This window comes from Haemaphysalis longicornis, unplaced genomic scaffold (assembly GCF_048455015.1).
Source record: "Haemaphysalis longicornis isolate Haplotype H1 unplaced genomic scaffold, Haemaphysalis longicornis Haplotype H1 scaffold_12, whole genome shotgun sequence".
Lineage (NCBI taxonomy): Eukaryota > Metazoa > Arthropoda > Arachnida > Ixodida > Ixodidae > Haemaphysalis > Haemaphysalis longicornis.
In genome coordinates this window covers 13,412,571-13,434,407 of record NW_027526225.1, presented here as the reverse complement: position 1 = coordinate 13,434,407, position 21,837 = coordinate 13,412,571, and the positions used below count along the sequence as shown (strand labels likewise).

The window sequence follows — 21,837 nt, the reverse complement described above, 5'->3', positions numbered from 1 at the left end:
TTCTCAGGAAAGAGGGGTGCACACGAAGCTTCACCTCAGCGAAAACGAAAAGAATCAAAATCAAAACGCAACCACCGCAATGCATAAACGAGAAACCTTCGGCCAAAATCAAAACGCAATGTCATCGATCGACCCGAAAGGAACCGTTTCGCTTCGCTGAGCTTTAGCCGAACGCAAACGTTTGGTATAGGTTATTGTAGATCATTTCCAGTTTACGTTTTTCAATGGCTACCGGCTCTTCTGTGGAGCGCACCACGCGCGGCCTAGCCATGCTGCGCTAGTAGGTGAACTGCCGGGTGAGGGCGAGCGATCGCACCTGCGACGTGGCGTGATGCCAGCGACGACCCTGACTGGCTCCCACTGTGGCGGGATGTTGGCCTCGAGGGCAAACCGTGGTGTCACCAATGAGTAATGTCACCCATAGGACGCCTAGTTATGTTGTCTGCTAGAACGCAACCCCTGTGCTGATGCGACCGCGTATTTCTTGTACCTCAAAGGCAAAGTGTATGGCGATTGAGGTAGGATCTGCAATTTGGCTAAAGCAGTGCCTATTTCCACTTCAATGGTTTTGTTTAGTTATGCCCTGATTTTATAAACAAAAGTCCCGAGCCATCTCCGCTAACGCGAAACCTGAAGTGGGGCGAAGCATCCAATGTATAAGTATATTCAAAGATTCTAAGTCGCTCTCTTGCCACACGGCGCGCGCTGATTGGGCGACGGAGAAGCGCTGGTGGGAGCAGCAATCGCGCGCTTGCTGAGGCGGTGGCGCCCTCTCTTGCGTCGAACGGATTTAAGCAATTAAATGAGACGCACTGGCCGCAGGTTGTATTCATGTCACACGTCTCAGCATGCCAGGGAGTATGCTTTACAAGAGAAAGCCTGGCGTTTGAAACCACTTTCGATACGTTAGTTAACAAATTTCAGTTGTTATTTCAATTAAATCCTGCTTATTCATGTATATTAAATTAGTTTAAATGTTTTTTAGGTTATTTTGAACCGGTACCAATTATATATTGTTTTTGACCATCGCTTGACAAATACCGTGACGACAGGATACAACAACTGGAGACGCCGACAGCGCGAGCCCCTAAGGTGATTCGAGCCTAATAACGGCCGTACTCTGTGCGGATCATATGTTTACTTTTCGGAACAGTTTGTCCGCAACCTAAGGGCGCGAGTTTTCAACGCCTTGGAGAAGTTTTAGACAAGCCCGTCTATGTCTACTTCTTATTAGAACCTCACGGTGCGAAATAATATTTGCAACGTGGGCTTTACTTTGGTCTGTTTACAGTGACCCTGCCTTTCTCTAGCATCATCAAGTCCGACAACTCACGACTACACACAGAAGGTGACGCTGTGTACGAGGCGAAAGGCGTCATGGTATAATGATTTCAGGTGACTGGGCGTTCTAAAATAGGGGAATTAGGCGTTGGGGCCCCCAAAGCTGTGAGGGGAATCCAAAATCAACGCGCTTGCACGCGACGAGCTTTTGAAGAATGTCTTCTCCAGCGACTCGCAACCCGCTTTAGTTGCTCGGAGTCGGATGTTGGGAACTTATACTTAGCGTCGCTATATAGTTACAATAGCGAATGAAAGCACCTTACACAACTTTTCACCCTAGTGCCAACCCCCTTTCTCACATGCGGAACTTTGTTTCCGCGTAATTGCTTATGATCAAGATACCTACCACGGAATCTGCCGATTCATGCGCGCAGGTAGCGTCATCCTCCGGCCGTTCGCCGCCCCGCAAGTGTCCTTTCAGGTGCCGGCGGTGCCGGATTGCTCACCGACCTTCGCGGCCGGCCGGCGTTGATCGCGGCAGATATTAGATGCGACGCTCAGAGCCTCTCTTGTCGGCGGCCCTGTCCTTCCTGCGTGCATCCGTTGTTGTCCACGTGCGTCCGTTGTTGTCCGCAGCCACTCTCCCGCTCTCCTCTCCGATAGCGAACACTCTCTCGCGACGGGCATTGGATTGGATTCGATCGGATTGGATTGGCTTGGCTTGGCTTGGCTTGGCTTGGATTGGATTGGATTTGGATTGGATTGGATTAAAGTGGATTGTGTTGCGTCATAGCCGCGGCAGACGCACTGGCGCCGGCGCGGGCCCAGGTGAGAGCGTGTGCGGCCCAGCGCGCTCTCACTCCGCCGGTGGGAGGTGGGCGTAATTTTTATTTTCTGCATTTCTTGCGAACGACGAGCGAGCTCTAGAAATTGAGCTGAACGATTGTCGTAGCATGCAATACTGATCTGGAAAACGAGCCGCAGCTTTCGCTTATAACGAATTATGTCGCATACGTCCACATAACCATTATGCTCAAGTGGTTTTCGGGCAGCCTACCACGGCTGATACGTTTATAAAGTACCCGGGAGGTCCAATTACGCCTTAAGCACTGAGAATTAACTTCAAACGCTGAAAATTAACCCGAAGATACTCCTAGGAAGCGGGTCGTAAACAAAATGTCACGCACTGCGAGCCAACTACGCAGCAAAGAAGGAACGGGGATCCTATAAGTGATGTCCAAACGATCGCAGCGCCAGCCTCTCCAGTGGTGGCCCTCGCGGCTAATGGTGCGACGCTAATACGCGCGCTACGGTGAACTAGAATATTCTAGTCCACTGTACACGCGCGTTCGCCCCAGCTGCGAACGGCGAGCGACAGCTGCGCCCGAGAAGGGGATTCCCCTGCAGGCTTTCAATGTAGAATTAAACCTATAGGCTCCACTGTCAACACTTCTTCTCTAGCCAATCGTCCCGAAGTGGGTGCGTGCTGACCACTTCAGCGGCACCATCATCATCACCATAATCGTCGTCGCTGTCGTCATTTGAGCATGCGGATAAAGTTGGCTTTGCGGCAAGGCGCTGAGGCCCCCTTCGATGCCGCAAGTCAGCCTATAGATACTTCTCTTGAAAAGAAGCAGCTACATCCGCATTCATTCATGTTTGAATCCCCTTCGTACGACCCGCTGTCTGCTGCGTTAATAGCTGAGCACCCCGCGTACACGGAGGCGTAGTACGACATTGTCACACGTATACACAGGCTATGAAGCAAACCTAGAAAGGCGGCCTTCGGAGTCTGGTTACAGTCAGCGTTGTAATCTTCATAGTGCAGTGCCAGTGCGGAGACTGACTATTCGTTTAAAAAAAAACATCAGCCTTTGAACAAGTAATGAAAAGTCATTCCTGAGGATTTGCGTTCGAGTTGCATTTCGCACGCGAGAAAAAAAAAACACTGGCGTCTGCCGCTTGAGTGACTAGAGACGACGTGTGGAGGGAGGATGGATGACTGAATTTTGTGCTTCTTGTGCTCGGCTGAAGGGTGCGTCGTGTAAGCATCTAGTCACGTTCGAGACCTGGTCCCGCGATTTCAGAAGCTGTAAGCATAACCGTCTTCGGTGCTTCCAGATTTTCTGGTTTCCCGCTCAAGTTAAAGAGTGTAGCAGCTAGTGGACGGCTTCCAGGAAGTTCGAGGTGGTAGAGCGTGACCCCGACTGCTGCCACGAGACGCGAGGTGTGAGTCGAAATTGAACGGGGAAGCAGCTGTCATGTTTTCTTATTTTCTGCACAGCAGGCGTATTGTGTGGACCCGTGGTTGTTCACCCTGCCAAGCTGGGACCACGGGCGACACCTTGACGCAGTGGCCACAGCCTCTTGTTTTCTTATCACGGTGAATAAAACACAATGAATGCAGAACCGTGTGTTCCAACACACTACGTTTCATCTTCGATAGTGCTAACCCTGCGGAGCCATAACAAGTCGCAGCTGAAAAGAACGCATAATTTCAGGACCAGCAATACGTGCAACATCTGAATAAGGTATGTTCAGCGAGCGATGGATATACCGACATTTTCTCACGTGATGTTGATTAATTGTCTTCGATTATTCATGGAGTCGCATTTCGGGAGGAATTAGGGACGATGATGACGCTGCTGACCGCTTTGAAGCCAATTTTTGTCTTGAGCCCTATTGCAAAGCACACACAAACTTAAAGTCTACCTTTGGAGAAAAAAATTCCCTCGCACTTCCCCGTGGGGGAGAGTGTGTAAGTGCGAATGCACGGTTGTTGATTGTGCGATTACGGTGGATATCGTGATCTTGGAGTGGAGAGGAGGCGCCCAACACCCGCAGTCACTGAGCGGAGAGAGGAGGAGGAGAGTAGCGCCCGCCGTTACGGCGAGGGCTACACGAGCGCCCTCACGCGTCGGAATGCGGAGCGCCCGCTACGCGAGCGAGAGCTCTCCCGCCCGAAGTGGAGAGGAGGCGAACAACACCCGCAGTCACTGAGCGGAGAGAGGAGGAGGAGAGTAGCGCGCGCCCATCTCCCCCCGTTGCTAGAGAAGACGAGGAGCGCGCGCACCCGCAGCTGTTGCTATGCGGACGACGGCGGCGGACGATTCAGGCTCGCTTAAGAAGTGCATTCGCACTTAAAAAGTTGCCCGTTAAAATCGTGCGTAGGTTAGTATACGGGCAATAGTTTGCAGTTGACCAGTTTGAACAGACATTTATCAATTTATTCAGTAGAGGGGGTAGTTTTTGGATTCTGGTTTAATGGGGTAATCAGATGACTGCGTATAGGAGGGCAAGATTAAGAATTTGCGGGGCGCACGAATGCCTTGTCCGCAGCCCTATTGATCTGCCTCTTGAGGTTTATCAGTAAGTAAGCCGGAGTGCAGCAAGGTTCGCTGAACAGCAAGTGCGTACTTACGCGTAGATGATGGTGGCCCCGGCGAACACGCTCACCAGGCTTAGTGGAATGCTGAACAGCGTGTGCGTGAAGACGAACAGGGGACCCCGGTACTTCCCCTCTCGGCTCTCCTGGTAGTACCGCGTCCGGTGGGGGGCATCTGAAACACCCGCGCAGCTGTCAAGGCACCTGGGCGACCAACTGCTCCCGCGCTACGCTTTAGATGCTCTGATTTGAAACGTTTTCTGGACCAGCCACTCGTATACGTTGTGAGAATTTGCGGGCACCTATATATAATTACTGCATGGAGCATAGAATCACTACGCTTGAGGGTATTACTGAGATCTGAACCACACCTTCCTGGGTTCCGCAACAGTAGCACAGAAATGTGCGAAAAGTGGGCACGACGCGCATAGGCCGTTTTTATTTCCCGTAGACTTCAGTTTTACATGCTAATATGAAGTCATTTATCCCTCCGAACCCCCCCCCTCCCCCACCCCCTCCCCCTTTCCGCGCTGCGCCACATTCATAGCAAGACGTCGATAATGTGCCCCGCTTTTACATTTACAGTGACTTCCGCGTCCACTGTCGCCTACCCTGCCCTACCCTGCCGCCCCCGACCATCGACTAACTAAACAGGAATCTACTGATTATAGGTGTCTTAAAACAATAACGTTTCCCATGAAACGCTTCTGCTATATTTTCGAAAGGTCATGCGCCGCGCATCCAGTCGATTTGGGGCAGCGAAAGGAAGAGAGACACGCTGGGGGCAGCGCGTTCTTAGCATGCGGTTCATAAGTGAGTGATGAGACAGAAGAAGTGGTAGCGCCAAGGCGCTCGGCACGGTAGCGCAGCGTTGTGCCTTCTCTGCTCTCAGCACGTCCTGCAAGTTACACAGCGCTCTTCTTACTCCGCCACCCGCAAATACTGCCCATTCCTCTACCAGATGGTTTAGAAATACCCCCGAAATCCCATCCTAGCTCTCATTTCTCTCCTACCACCGAGCACTTGGCCGGCATGCTGGCCAGCTCGGACCTAGTCGACCAGATTCAGCTGCTCTACAGTAAGCGCCTCGTTTTTATGGTTCAGTAATTTGTGGAGCAGGGAGCGCTCCCACGGCCTGACAAAAGCGGTAGCACAATACGAGCCGAGGTTTGGCCCCACGAAAGTTTACTGCTCCACCTCTTCCTATTCGCACCTGAGTGTTGGGTCTAAACTGCCGCAACTTACACACCGGCTTGCCAAACATGAAATCACAACTGAACCATCACTTATTGTCAGTGGTGTTCGCTTTAAGGATGCGTTCCGCGCTGCCATTGGCAAGGATCGTTCTCTTTTGCCTGCCTCCAAAATTAGTTTACCCGTGGTTACTTGGAGAACAAGTTGAAAATATCATCATCGCCATAATTATCATCATCAGCCTACTCTGGTCCCCTGCAGGACGAAGGGCCTCCAACGGCTCCTGTCCTGCGCCACTCGAGTCCGCAGTTTACCCTCGAAGTTCCGTATTTCATCCTTTCATCGTGTTATTGGTCTTCCCCTTCTTCTAGACGCGTCTCTTGGTACCCACTCTGTTATCCTGATTGTCCACCGGTTATCGGTTCGTCAGACTACATGGCCAGCCCAAGCCCATTTAGTTTTATCTATTTTAGCAATGATATCCTCTACTCTAGTTTGTTCTCTGATCCTGGTAGCTGGTTTCGTGTCCCTGAATGCTATTTCTAACATTATTCGTTCCATGGCACGTTCAGCCATGCTACGTTTGCTCTCTAGTTGTTCAGTAAGGCGCCACGTTCCAGCTCTATACGTCATAACCGGTAGTATGCACTGGTTTTGCATTTTTCTTTTGTGTGAAAAAGGTCATTTTTCATTATTTGGGAGTGCTTGCTGAGTGCTCCCAATCCCATACCTATTCTGCGCCGGATTTCTTTCTCATGGTTGGGATGAGCCCCAACCATCTATCTCAAGTAGGTTTATTCGGTTACTGATTCTACTGTTTCGTGTACTAAGGTGAAGTAGACGGATTTGGCATGCTTATTTCTCAATACGTAAGATTTATTCATAGTAATTTTAGCCCCACCGCCAAGGTTTCTGGTTGTAGTTCCTCAAGCATTTTTTGCAGGTGTTCTCAAGTCCCACTCAACAAGACTATGTCGTCCGCGAAGCTCAAATGGCTCACGTATTCCCCGTTTATCCTTGATCCTGTGTTTTCCCAGTCCAGCTTTCTAAAGAGATCCTCCAGACATGCTGTGAATAGTTTTGGTGACATGGTACCTCCCTGTCTTACTCTCCTTCTGATAGGGAATTTATCTCTTTGCTTGTGGCGGGTTATCCTGCCTCTGCACCCGTTATATATGTCTTCTAGAAGTCTTATGTAGGTTTCCTCTGGTCCTTGGTCTTTTGGGGCTTCTAAAACGGCTAGGGTGAGTACAGAATCAAACGCTTTTTAATAGTCTATAAATGCCTTGTAAAGGGGCTTAGTGTTCTGTGCGGATTTTTCTGTCGCTTGGTTGACGACATGGATGTGATGCATGGTTGAGTACCCTTTCCTAAACCCAGCCACCTCTCGGGGTTGATGGGAACCCAGGCTGTACCTAAGCGGCTAACCATAACTTTGGCAACAGCTTGTAAGCAACTAAGAGTAGGCTTATAGGTCTGTAGTTCTTGAGGTCCTTGGTATCTTCCTTCTGATGAACCAGAACAATGTTGGTGTTTTTCCGAGCTATGGACATTTTTTCAGTCTTCAAGCATTCCGAAAACAGTACTGCCACCTTTCCCACTACAATATTTCCTCCCTCCTTCAAAAGATCCACGGTTATGGCGTCGTCACCTGCAGCTTTTCGTATTTTCGTACCTTTGAGAGTCTTTACAACTTCCTCTTTAGTTGCTATTGGGACATCGCCAGTGGAACTTGTATTCTCAGTAGTTTCTCCTGGTCTAACTCCGCTGGCATGCAGCCTGGTGTAGAATTGTCCTGCTACCTTAATTATCTCGTCCAAGTTGAGCGTAATGTTTCCTGCTCAGCTCTGAGTGCGTGCATCCTGTCTTTGCCGATGGCTAACTTTCTCTTATTTGCTTTCAAGCTGTCTCCTATTTGCAACTTTCCTCGATCACTGCCTTGTCATGTCCACGAACGTCTTTTGTTTTATTTCGGTTGATCAGTTTCGACAGCTCGGCTATTTCAATCCGATCCACCGTACTTGACATTTCATGTTCTTACGTTTGGTAATTAGTTCTTCCTTCTCTTAGTTTTCCAGTTTGTTCTCTACGTGTTGCATCTCCCACAGCTGCTGCTGATTCACTGAGTGCCGATGTTAGGTTGTCATTCAGCCTTTCTACAGGGACCTCGTTCTGCTCGTTCAGACGTGCGAATTTGTTTTGAAGAGTTATTTTAAACTCCTGCGATCTGGCTCTGACTGATTACATGCGGCGTTTCTTAGTTTTTGCGAGTTTCATTCTTTCTCTTCTGAGATTCAGACCCAGCTTGCATCTAATCATCCTGTGATGACTGCTCCGAATCTTATTTAGAACTTCTACGTCTCGCACGGTACTCGGGTTGTCACTTAGAATGGAGTCGATTCCGTTTTTAGTTGTACCATCGGTACTTTTCCATGTCCATTTCCTATTCTTTCGTTTGTAGAAGAGTGTGTTCACCAAGTTCAGATTATTTCGCTCTGCAAATCCTACCAGTGTATCTCCTCGACGGTTTGCCTCGTGCAAGACCACTCTTGCTCCTTTTCCCCTGCCTGGCCGCGTGAGTCGGCGGGACACTGAATAAACGCCCTGGCCATTTAACCCCATTAACGCAACACTTGCGGCCACGGGCGGAAGAGATCCCTCAGTTGTTTTCCCCACAAGGCCACGCACAAACCAACGAAAACGAGCTTTTTCGCTCTACTGGAATGTCGTCCGCTCGCCCTGACTTCCAGGTCCGCTCGCGGGGGTGAGAGTGGGAGCCAACATGCCGGTGTGCTGTAAACTGTAAGGAGATAGCACGCCTCGCGGCTACGGGCGCTCGAAAGAACTCGAGACTTTTTTCACGATGGACGTAACCCCGGGCTCTTCCACCGCGCTGCTAAAATGCGGGAATTTCAAAGACGAACCACCCCTTCAGTTGCAGATGTCTGTTTTTGAAGTGCACACTCACAAAGAGAAGCCGCAAGATTCCATTGTTTCGTGAAAGTGTAATATTAATGTGCGTTAGGTTTTAATGGGAGCGGAGCTCTTTCAGCGGTTAGCTCGATGGCAGCACGAACGACAGAACAGACGCTAGAATCTCTTCTCAGCGCTGACCGTTTTTGGCAATGCAGGAGAATTATAAGGTTATGCAGTCAAACGCCAAAAGCAGCTGCAGTAGATGCTTTGAAGAAACAGGTTCAACGAAGCGCCCCTCCCGCAAAATACAATAGCGCAACAAGGAGGTTCCCTTTCTGTGTGGGCGTGCGCTTTGTTCATTGCTCGCTCCATCACGCCAGTGATATAAGACGCGACCGAGTCAAGAGATTCGTTGAAACGGACGAACACGCGTGGACAAGACGTCTTTCAAGATGCGTGCGTCCAATTCGCTTTAACCTTTGCGACGGTTGCTTTCTCCAAACGAATACGATTTCTGCTCCCTGTTTTGCGCATTAGATGGATGGCCTAGTTTTTCAGCCAGCTGTCATCTAGAATGTCCCGACACGACGTTGTCAGGAAGAGCTCGAACCCTAATAGAACTGCCTCCTCGATTCAGCTCGGAGAAAAATGGCGTCCTGAAGGGAAAAGGGTCCTCCTTTTCTACGACAAAAAAAAAATACTGCGAGAGAGCGGTAGCTGCACTAGCCAGGGCAACAATCAATCAGTGACTACCGCAATGAGATTTCATCGCCAGAAGAAAAATGGGACACGTGCACAGACCGTTGGTCAAGAACACGGCTTCAATGAAACTACAAAGAAAGTGGACCGTCATATATTTGGTATGCTTTTCTCTCTTGAAGTGGGACTTTTAATCTAAAAATCCCGGCCTCAGCGCTGAAATTCTGAGCCACCAGGTTACCTTTCGCGTCGCGGAAAGGTGTTGTCAGTCTTTTTAGTTGTTCACTCCTTCTGTTCACTCCTCCTTGCCTTAATTCCTGCAGGAATTAAGGCGTAAGTGTTATTTCTCATCAAACGCGCAAAGTCACTCGCGTCGTCAGTGTCGCTGGAGTCAAAATGAATGTTAACAAAGTGGCAACCACCGTAAAAAGAAAAAAAAAACACGTTTGGGTTCATGCGGGATTTAAACCCGGGTCTTCCCACAGCGTCACCATTGACTGGCCACCCTCCAGCCACTCTGGTTGGAACAGCTCGAGCTCCGAGTTCATTTTAGAGTTTGCTTACGTCTCCCATCTCCCCCACCGTTTCTAACCTGTTTTTTTTTTTTTTTTTACTTTGCGGACTTAACTGAGAACCCAGTCTGTCCGACTGTAATGCTTGATGCGCGACACTGCTTTAGTCGCGCACGAAAATTCTATTAATATGTGGCGTGACTTGCAGTGGTCTCTGAACTAACGCTGTCTGAACTTTCTTGGTTTGGCCACTGTGCGGCTATACTTGTGCGGCCGAGGGGCGGCCCCGTTAGCATGGAACGGCAGCGGCGTGCTCACACGTGACGGCAGTGACGGCTGCCGAGCCGAAGCTTGCCGCCACGAAGCAGCTGAGGAAGAGCCCGTTCCTGGTGAGGAAGCTCTGCTGGAAGCCCGACAGCGGGAAGTAGAAGAGCAGCAGCGCGGCGAACAGCACGGGCATCAGGGCCAGCCGGAGCGCCAGATGGCCCAGGGCGCGCCCGTTGCAGTTGAACGTCGACGCCCACAGACGCCTGCGTGTGCACAGCGCAACGAAAGGTCGGCGCGCTTTGCTCCGGTACCGAAACCACTGCACACAGGCACGTGGCTACGACTGGTGGCTTGACTCGCTCAACAGACACCAAAGCGGCCAGTTTGTGGCTTCTTGAGAGCTGTGCATCTGCATCGACATTTCATTGTAGCTTTCGCAACGATTTGTGCAGCGAAACATTCACAGTCTAAACATGGGAATACGGAGTTATAGGCCTCTATTTTGTGCAGTTTTTCGGGATGTGTCATGGTAGAATTTTTTTTTTTAAATCAATGGGATACCTTTGTACTGTCATCAGGCATGAATTGATTCAGGCTACACCGAACTATTCTTCCAATCTTAATGTCTGCAGCTGGTTTTTTTTTGCTCATGTCCTAAAAACAAAATTGCATACGGGACAGTTTTGGACATGAAACCCAGGCACATAGGTTTAAAGTGACACTCATTGCCGCTATGCCACAGCTTATTTTTTTAGTATGAAACTATTAGTTAACGCGGTAGGTCGGACATACGTCGTCACGACCAGGAGCTGGCCCATAAATGTGGCCAGCGCGTCAAAGAATAAAAAAAAACAGCTGAGGTAACGCCCCCAGTTACACCAAATTTCTTAGCGAGCTGCTATTAACCACATTAATTGAGTTGCAAAGGAGGTGGGGTACATCTGAGTCCGGAAATCGAACCGCGTACCTCCGTAATGCGAGATGGGCACGCATCCCTACAACTAGAATTACGGTGGACTCTTGTCTCTAGCTGTTGACTTGGAGGTTACGTTATGGCCATCAACTTAGATGCGTGTGCTACCACCCGAAAAGGGGTGATCTGACCTTGCTATTTGCAAAACCACAGATTAGGCGATGAAAAAAGTACTCTTCCACAGAATATCCGCTTTACTTGGCATGCCCCAGCAACGCAACCATGCGACATCAACCTGCGATGCTACGGCGCTGCCGAACAGACGCGGTGCGAGAGCTAAAAGCTTGGATACGTCTGTCGGAACACTCACTCTTCGTACTAGTTACACTTTAGTGAGTGCCTGGCTGAACGCGTAAATTGGTGACTCGCGGCTCAAGCAGAAGGTTTTTAGGGGGGCTCTGAGCGTTCAGGCAGGCGGATCGAGTAGCACGGGTAGAGAAATACCGGGTGGAGAGAGCGCTAAGGCAGGGCAGAAAATGGGTAAAACAAAGCAAAGGAACCTGGCCAGACATTAAAATTGGGTAAATAAGCATGCCAGGAGGACGTGAAATAATTGAAAGACAGCTGGGGAAGAGGAGGAAAGTGACGCGTGGTTTTCACGTGTCAGATATGCAGGAATCAAAAGCTATTTATGAATACATGTGGGATGTGTGTGAACGTGGACGGCAGGATGTAGGAAAGGGGGGGGGGCGTGGACATATGATGATTAGGCGAGGAAATAATTGCCAAAGTAGGAGAAAGTACATAAGGAGCACATACGGCAATGGGTCCCAGTGGGTTAGAAAGGGAAACCTTGGAGTGGGGTGTGATTGCAAAGGCAGTGACGTCGCAAGACAAAGTTTGTAAAGTTAGTACACAAAGCTACAAATGAGATAAAGGAATTCGTAGCACTTGGCGAGGTGATATTTGTAGCAGATTTAAATGCCCACATTGAGGGTGTGAATACGTGGAGGGATCATACTGGCGGTGTATAGCTAGATATGTGTGAAAAGGATAATATTGTAATAGTTAACGGAAGGTACAAGTGCAACGGGCAGGCGATATGCCAGTGTGGCAATAAAGTACCTTGCGTAAATTACAGTGTACTATCCCAAAGCACGTCCAAACGAATGAACCGTCATGATCGTTATCATCATTACTACACTGTTTGAAACGACGATGGCATTTCCCAGAAATTTTCAGCCACGTCTGTGATGAGCGAGCCGAGTCCATTTCTTGCATCCGAGTTTTGCGGTTAATCCCTCCACAGAGATGCCACACCTGCCTCTATTTAGCTTTCTGTCAATTGGCAGCCCCACTCCGTTGAATGGAGGGCCTACCTGCTGTCTCTCATAAGCCAACGTGCTCTGCTCAAGCCCACTTATTTCCCCTCGTTAGATAAGATAAGATAAGATAAGATAAGCTATTTATTTCTCCGTGTGCAGTACAAAATACATTACGAGAGGGAATGAAACGAAAAAAAGCTGCCCTTTCCAGCATTCAACTATATTTCTGGACTAGATTTCAACTAGATTGCAACTGCATATTGCAACTATAATGTCGTCCATACGAGTTTGTTCCTCATTCTACGCTGCTGTTTGCTATCTCCAAGTGTGATTCCTATCATTGTTCTTTACATAACCCGTTGGACCAATCGGAGATTTTTTAGGAGTGCTTAGCCCCAATTAGTGCTCCATTTGTCATTCTCAGAAGAATGAATTGGTTGCCGACCAGTGTTTTTGCTCAGAGGAAAAGATATGAGAACGTTAGTCGAAGGTCTATATGATCTGGCGCCATCACACAATTAATTAAAACATACCAGAAAGAAAAAAAAAAGAAAAATGAGCTAAACAAGTCACAGATATGTATCTAATCCAGTGCCCTCACGCGATTTCTCAAAATACAAAAAAAAAAAAAACGAGAACTGAACAGCGAGTCCGGCACTCTCGCACGATTCAGTAAAACAGATTCCCGAACAGAAGGTCTGCCGAGGTTAATGTGTTTTTTTGGATGACGCCAACGAATAGTTATTACGGTGAAACGGAGAAGGGGCGGAAAAATGCTTATGAAGTAGTAACCAATTTTTCAGAATTATGTAGCGTTTGTTTTCTTTGTAAGGCGAGAAAATTGCCCGGGAAATCTTATAACTCATTCTAGATTTCAATCCCGCAATGTTAATAAGCTATGTGTACAGCTTAGATAGGAGTACCATTAGAGCTCTTAGTAACATTCTTTGCTTGTAACACTAGAAAATTACCGAGACAATTCGCCTGCGAGATGTGCTACAACATGAAAGAAGAAAATTGGCTGCCGCGCATCTGCTCAGTTCGTCGCAGCTGTCGTTAAAGAGCGATAGTCGTCTGCCTCCCCTACGACGTGGATCTCTCCCCCGCCGACCGCTCTTCTCTTCCCGCTTCGCTGCTCCCCCGGTGGAGGCTTGCTCCAGTCAGTTCACTTTTACTACGTTCCGCTGCTCGCGCGCCGCCAATTGGAAGCTTTCGTTACTGTTTGATATGGAACGCTGCCACGAGGTTTGGGTTGGGGCGCGAGCTCTTGGGAGTATGTTTGTCAAAATATTGTTTCCAGCGAATATTTTTTATTTTTTGGCGCGAACATCAAGCGCACACGCATTTTCAACTAAAAGAACACTCTCTAGTGGCACTTATGCGTTGATATTACGCGTCAAATATGCCTAATGTTTTCTTTTTGCTCAACAATGTCGACAAATTTGAGGTATGGCATCAGATTTAGTGACATGGGAAGGTTCTGCTACCAGTTTCAGAATTCTTTTACATCTTTGCTGTGTGGCTGAATCGACAGACAGACAGACATGCGTGCATGCATACATACATACATACATACATACATACATACATACATACATACATACATACATACATACATACATACATACATACATACATACATACATACATACATACATACATACATACATACATACATACATACATACATACATACATACATACATACATACATACATGCATGCATGCATGCATGCATACATACATACATACATACATACAGACAGACAGACAGACAGACAGACAGACAGACGGAAAATTGCGGGTTTATGTAGCCCAAGAAAGACTATCATCTTGGAAAAGTCATGACAATCCAACGGGACGCAACTCGCCTTACAATACATTAATGCAAGTTATTCATGAGTTCTGTAGGCCTAAAAATGCTAGCAGATTGGTGAATTCCTCCTAGCAAAACGTAAGAGTGTTGGCAACGACGGTCCCAGCATCTCCATAAGGAAATGAATGCGCATGATTGATGAAAGCGAAGAAAGCTTAAAGTGCAGGAAGAAAGGCGGCACGATGTACAAAGTGGTGAGCGAACTAATTGTTACTTGCATGTTACCGCAAGTATAGGAGGATTTTTTTTCGAAATGAGCCAGATTCAGAAATCGAAAATAAATCGATTAAAACTGCAGCGACCACAAAAAAGTCGGCAACTTTCCCCTAAAAAGGGGTGGCAAGAAAATAGTTGAGACAACGGCCTGAAAACGTGTACGCAGATCGTAGTTCGTATAAAAAATGAGCTAGATCCTGCTGTTTCACGGATCAAAATGAGCCAAATCCATTTGCCGAATGAGAGTTTGCTCTTGGTTTGACTGTTCACGCTGTTTCGTGGGTGTTTCTGGAAAGTTTCTTTCTTCCGCTTTTCGTAGCTTGCTTATTATTGATTCAGACGTTGATTAGATCAGCGAAAGATCTGTCCGCAGATGCCAACGACGAAGTGAGCGGAAGACGAAGTGAACGAAATGAAACTGAGACCGAAATTAAATGGAACAATGATTTAATTTCGTCTTACCCGTCGCTACGAAATAATTCTGGTTGTATTTTTTTTTACTGCCAGTGGCTTTTGTAGTTGCCAGCGTCGTTTACAAGCTTTATTATGCAACCCCGAGCTCCGCGTCACTTACTTGCGCGTGTTGAAATCATTTAAAGTGGTGAAACCCGACACAGTGTGGTTGGTTTCTAGAAGGACAGAACGAGGGCACACGTCCCGGCCGGCTCACCCGTACAGAGCCCAGAAGGTCTGCCAGCAGGACGGCTGTCCATAGGCGGTCAGGGGAAGCTTGTAGGGTGCCGCTGCGTCCGCCATCACGCCGCCGCCGCCAAGCTCGGAGGGCGGCCCGGCCTTGCGGTAGCGAGCCCCGTCGTTGCGGAACTTCTCCACCAGCGTCTGAATCTGGCTGCTGGACTCGATGAAGCGCTCCCGCGAACGACGGTCCACCGTGGCCAGACACACTGCGACGCCATACTGCTTGAACGTACGCCCTAGCTGTTAACAAGCGCTCATTTTAGCTAAGAGGGCCTGCAGCTGTATGTTTCGCTAAGCCAAGCAATGCTCATCAATGGATATTCGGCAACTAGTCGACCAAAATGCATTTGTAACTTCTCGGTCATTGGGCAAAGTTTAGCAACCACTTATTCTTTTTTTGGCCATTATTGCAGCTTTGCGCTGTATTCTGCGTCCACAGATCTGAGTATCGTTGTCGGACCCATGCTAACTAACGCTTTGTATTCTGCCTACAGCTATGCACGAAAGGAACATAAAAAAACTGTCACCGTTATTGTGTTCGGATAGCACCAGTCGCATTTTTCGATCCTTTATAAATATATCCTGCCTTCTCTCTCTCCTCTCTTTCCGGTCTACCCTTGGTCCCCACACCTCTACAGCAGCAGGCGTTCCGGTGTCCACCCTCAGGTGAGACAAACTACGCCTGCTGGTGGTCTTTCCTTTGCATGGTGGTAACAATAAGTTCCTTCATTCATTCGCAATTTTAACCCCGGATACACATAAAATGTTTTTGAGTGCACCGGGTTTGACTGGTGCATAGACGGAACCCCTGGTCCGTGGGATCACGGAGTCATAATCTAGTAAATCTCATAGCATCACCTGAACGTTATTCCAGTATCAGCACAGCGGAGCTGCGTTTTCGATTTTTCCGTTCAAACAACCGTTTTTCCATTTCTTTCGGCCTGTTTTTCTCGCCAATTTCGTAAGTTGTTTCACAATACACCAGGGTAAGTCAGGAAAGTTCTCTGGATTTTCATGTCGCATTATGAGCGAAAGCTCTGTTACTCCAGTACATCATAATCATCATCAGCAGGCCCTCACCCAGTGACCTCCAACAGCTGAGGTCCTGAGTATCACCTCGGCTGTTGCGAGTGCCTATCCCAAAGCTTCCCACTGATCTTTATCGTACTCTTTTCTCATCTACTTTTGCGTTGAAGTCTCCCACCACAATCGTGAATTGTGTTGTTCCTTTATTCATTGCGGACTCGACATGTTCGCAGAAACTATCGACGACCACATCATCGTAGCTAGCTGTTGTTGCAGAGGCTCCTACCATCTTTAACCTATTTCGCTTGTTTAGCTCGGCCAAAGCAGTTCCACCCTTTCGCTAATGCTGAAGAATTACTCCACGTTCCGTGCTATTTCTCCGTGTTCTTTCAACCCCAGAAAGCTGCTTGTAGCCTCAATCTGAAATTCTAGCTTAGCCAGCGTCGGGCAAGCTCCCGGTGCGCCTGCGCAGACTGACAGCGCTGAATCGCTCGTTCGTTTCACGGGAAGGGGTGCGTAGAGGAATAGAGGAAGAGAGGACATGCGCGTGCCGTCAAAAAATAATAAAAGAAAAGCTCTGGCTGTATCCAAGGTCAGTGTGCGAATTCGCGCCTTCAGAAGCAATTTTCTGAGCGGCGTGTTCCCCCGTTTGCGCCCTCCTCCTTTAGCCCTTTTTTTTCGCCCACGCTGTTCACACTTCGCATCGGTATAATAATATGTTAAAACATAATGAAGAAAATGTTAATAAAATGAAAATGAAATAATTGGTGCGCGCAGGCTATCTTTCTTTTGTGTTTTTTTTTTCTGCGCCGTGCAACACCCCTCCCCCCCCCCAAAAAAAAAAATATTTATGGCTAGGCCATTGTGTCTTGCGTGCAATGGTGTGCGTGTCCACTGCCAGCGCTCGGCGAGGAAACCACACTTTACATAGATCGACAGACTTGGTTTAATCACGTCAACTTATAGAAAAATTTTATTGTTTTCCGACTGGCTTAAAAACAATTTCCGGTTTACAGTCGAGGGTTACTTAGTATCGTGATAGACGCCACGGTCATGGCCACTTCATGTAGCACAAAGGATATGCTGCAAGTCGGCATTTTTTGTAATACACACAGTAGGGTGAGCGTTAAGCATGACCAGTGGAAACGTCCTCCTAGGATGTGAACGAAACACTAGGAAGTGATTGCTGTATCATTCTACTCCAAATCTTTCACAGAGACAACAGTAGCAGAATATTAACACTGCTCTCATCACTAATTGGAGCAATTTCTGAGACAATGAAGACTGACCCTGTATATTGCTTGAAAGCTTCGACGCGCGAATAGACTGAAACAGCCTCAAACGCACTCTGACGGAAGACCATCCCACAGGTTGCGCACATGTCTTACCCATCTGAGATAACCATATAGGGTTGATCAAACGATGAACAAATAACAAGACTAACCAACGCAATGAAATCAAAGTCGCAAAACAGAATAGTTTGTTTAGTAGCTAAGCTAGCAGAATTGACTTATTTCTGCAATAAGTTGCAAGGCCAACCGACGAACTTGAAATTCGCTCAAGAAGACTGAGAGTTGGATGAGTTGATGAATATTAATCATTAACGATCAAAGCACAGAAGATGAGTGCAAATATCAACTACCCCTCTGTCGAAACAACAATATTGGGGGAACCCGAAGCTCTCCCGAATCAAGTCCGACCCCAAACCAAACACCCAGCAGCAGGCCGACACCTGTTTATTATCGGCGCGGTTTACTGCACTACGATTCTGCTGTCTAGTGCTTTGCTTTACGACGGGCGTTCCATGGCTTTCCCTAGCGTTCAATTATCGCCGTTGTTAGACAGAGGCGTGCACGATTTTTCTGTCCAATGTCGGTTATATATATCAGAAATAACAAAGGCCCCACGACACTTCCTTGAGGCACCCCGGATTTAACTGATCCAACATCTAAAACCGACCACCTACGTCAACAAATTCTTTTCTATGTTCAAGATATGAGGCAATCCACTTTATTAGAAGATGCGGAGCATTACGTGTATTAAGTTCATAAAGAAGACCTGAATGCGCAACCCTGTGGAATGCTTTGCTTAGATCTAAAAATATTGCGTCAACTTGGCCGGACTTGTCAAAAATTGAAGAAAAGGTATGCACAATAGAAACGAGTTGAGTGGTAGTAGAATAATATATATACAGTTAAAAAAGTTAAGATACATGGCGTAATATTTTCGGAAACAATTTTTTGGGACGCGCACGTTAGTTCCGTCGCACTTAAGTTATCTAGCATTGTAGGGATAACACACATTAACCGACGAACCCTCCTCACGTATGTTAAGCTTCTTATTTATAACTCGCTTTTTTATTTCCAAGTAACCTACTGTCACCTCGTATGGGGATCTACAGTTAAGCCTGGATGTAACGAACAGCTACGTAATGAATTCCTGAGTTTAACGAAGTTTTTTTATTTCCTATTGACACTGCATTGAAGCCCATGCGTTTGCGACATCTACGAAACCAAACGTCGCGGCACTTAACCTTGATGAACGAGGTCGGCACGCAGATCAGTCATTGTTTTTTGCACTTTTACTCAAAAATCGGTCGCAGAAATAAACTAATTTAGCGAATGCTGGCACTACCGTAAAAAACCAGCAGCAGCGAGAACGTCTGGAATCGCCTAAACACAAAAATTCTAATGATGATGATGACTATGAAAGGAGGGGCTAGCACCATCCAGTGGCTAACGTAGCAGTCACTTCTGGTTTTGCTTGTGTAGCGTGCCATCGAACCAGCTAGCAAGAGCATCTACACTTCACGTTTTTTTTTTCTTTTCGCCCGCACCGCAAACTACCGCGCGTTTCCACGTGTGAGTGCGGTTTCCGTTCCAGACTTAGTATTTTGAGGCGGTATGCCGTCCTGCCGGTGTGTAGTCGCGCGTCGCCACGCCGGTCTGTGGTATCGGTTCGTCGGTTGTGAGGACTGCTGCGAGAAAACGAAAAGTTGCGACTTTTTAACCAAAGCGCGTAATTTTAAATGCCGTCTCCACTGGCGACAAAGAAGAATGTTGCCGCCGTGTATAGTATCCCAGCTAGCACTCTCTCAATGATCTGGAGTGCGGTAAAGAGCATCAATTGTTCGCAAAAAGGCACCATGTTAGCATAACTTTAGTTCTTGTAACTCATTAAGGCGCCGAAAAGTGTCAAAACACAAAAGTGATATTTAACTTACGTTAGTTAATACGGAAGCGACCTTGCTCCTTCGGATTGACGTGTACTGCCTGACCTTGTTCTGAAGCAGGAGGCAGAGCTTACAGTTTTTTACTGTGATATAAATCCATAAAGGGTGAATTCACCTTTATTGATGTCTAGCACTTTGGCTTCCTTTCTGCCTCATTCCCGCGAGCCTTAACTGGAAGCCTGCATGCGATCCAAACCTGGATGTAACGACAAATTGAGAACTTTTGCCAACTTCATTACATCCATGTTTAACTGTACTACTTCTACGAATTTGCGAATGCTACACTGCCTTCAGAAAAAAATGTTGAGACACATATATAACGTGGCTTTCGAGCATCCCTCAGCACCGCTTTTTTGTAAGCATCATATTTCACAAATACCCTGTCTGTATTCTTGTCGCCTCTCCGTATCATACAAATCAGAAATAAAGTATAACGGCCATTTCCACTAGGAAACACATATACGCGGCACGGACAGCCACCGGAGACATGTTTTTTCAGCTAAAACGACCACCCCTCGCGCGTGTGCGCCTACAATAAAGCTCAATCGGCTTCCCTAATTGGTTTTTTCTCATTGACCTTTCGGCTGTTCCCATTGCTTTTCTTAACGAGAGTTTATTCAGCCAACATTTTCGTCGTCGCCAGTCCGGCATTTTTCTCGAGCACCGCCCGCATTCAACGCTGTGGCTAAATTATAGCCCCTACAATATCAAGCAAAATGAACACAGCCATATACGTCCTTCCTATAGAGGCGCCATTGGACGCCTCGGCAGTTTTAACGATTTATCGTTCTACCGAAAGCGTACCGTCCTAAACCGTTTCCCTTTTGTGTGATGCTGTTTTTTTTTTTTCAATTTCTTGTTATTGCTCCTGCTGGGCCCATCTACAGCCGCTCTATTTTCCTGTAGGAGGACATTTTCAAAATGCGAATGCAGTGCTCTCGTGTTGGCCGATAGCTGAGCAGCGCCTGTATAGATTTCTCCGTCCATGTAAAAAAACATTGACGTCATTCTGGAGCGCCTTCCAGTGACCCACCGTTTGTCTTCATTTATGTATTGCTTTTTCCCTTTCCCCTTTTCCCTTCCATGACGCCTTCCTCTTTTGTATGCCTGTATGCCCCTGTATTGGACGCTGCCAGAGATTGAAAAAGGATGGCGGCTCTCGAGAGAGTTATTTCGAGTGCTTTTAGAGGCTTATAAATTGCACCACGTCATCGCGACTTCAATGGCCAGCCGAAGCCCTTTCATTTTTTTATTTATTCCCTGTTACCCGTAGGAAAAAACAATCCCCTGAAAAAATGCGACTGAAAGGCGACCTGTGTTCCGCACACGTGCAGCACTTCAGAACGCACCATCGCGATTGGAAAAATTCGAGGGCCGGCTTATAAGACATAAATAAATCCAGTTTCTCTCGACTATTACCAGCAACCTTTATTCAAACTTCTGCCCTCTGCGCAACAGCAAAGCATACCTGCATCACGCCGTATGGTCCTGCCATGAGCTGCTATAAGACGCAACCGGAAATAACAGCCATGCAGAAGTCAATATGCTTACAAAGTACAAGAATAAGCCTATAGAACACTGGGAGATTGTTCTGTTCAGCTCCACGCCAATGCGGATGGCCGAAACCGCCGCTAGGATCTAAGGAATCCTGGCTGAAGGCTGACGGAAGGAAACCGTTCCAAGTCGACTACCCTTCAGAACCCATCTCGTGCGTCAAATAAAGCAATCTTTCTCTCCCTCAGATCCTCCTTCGCTCTCTCTCTCTCTCTCTCTCTCTCTCTCTGTCTGTCTTTTTCTCCCTATGTATTGAGTACTCCTCTGCCACGTTCAATCGGCAAACACCAGCGGAGTTAAATGTCCACGTTAAGTGTGTCACTACCCAGTTTACGCTTGGTTGGATCTTGTGCAACCGGGCAAGCCCCCTTGGCATGCCCCGGGCATGCCAAGCAAATGTGCCGCTCTTCGTTGTCGCAACTTTTTGGTGTTTACGGTGATTGCTTTACGATTAATTCAACATAAAGTCCCGCGGAAATTGATACCTGCGATACCACGAGAAGAATTTCATCCAAAGCACAACTCCAGGGTGAGTGATGCTGCGGCTTGAAGAGGCTGTATAGGGCGAGAAATGCTGGACTCTTTTTGGTCATTAAGAATACTTTTCCAAACTTATCTGAGCCAAATGGGTATCGGCAAGGTTATGCATAGCTGATTATTTCGCCGCAGTGATGTGACAAAAATACTTATTTTTTCGCGAACTGAGAATACTTACAAGGGACTAACTCAGGAGGCTGTCTTCATC

General features: G+C 47.5%; 1 protein-coding gene across 2 annotated transcripts in view; it reads right to left on the bottom strand.

Annotated features, from left to right (window-relative positions):
• LOC144162422 (ATP-binding cassette sub-family G member 5) overlaps positions 1 to 21,837 on the bottom strand; it is a 107,444-nt gene that overhangs the window by 9,266 nt on the left and 76,341 nt on the right. For both annotated transcript variants that reach the window (XM_077692943.1, XM_077692944.1), the window contains exons 7-9: positions 15,255 to 15,486; positions 10,306 to 10,517; positions 4,703 to 4,841 (exon numbers count right to left, since the gene is read on the bottom strand). In XM_077692943.1, coding sequence (XP_077549069.1) covers positions 4,703 to 4,841; positions 10,306 to 10,517; positions 15,255 to 15,486 — 583 coding nt within the window. The remainder of the gene's footprint in view (positions 1 to 4,702; positions 4,842 to 10,305; positions 10,518 to 15,254; positions 15,487 to 21,837) is intronic.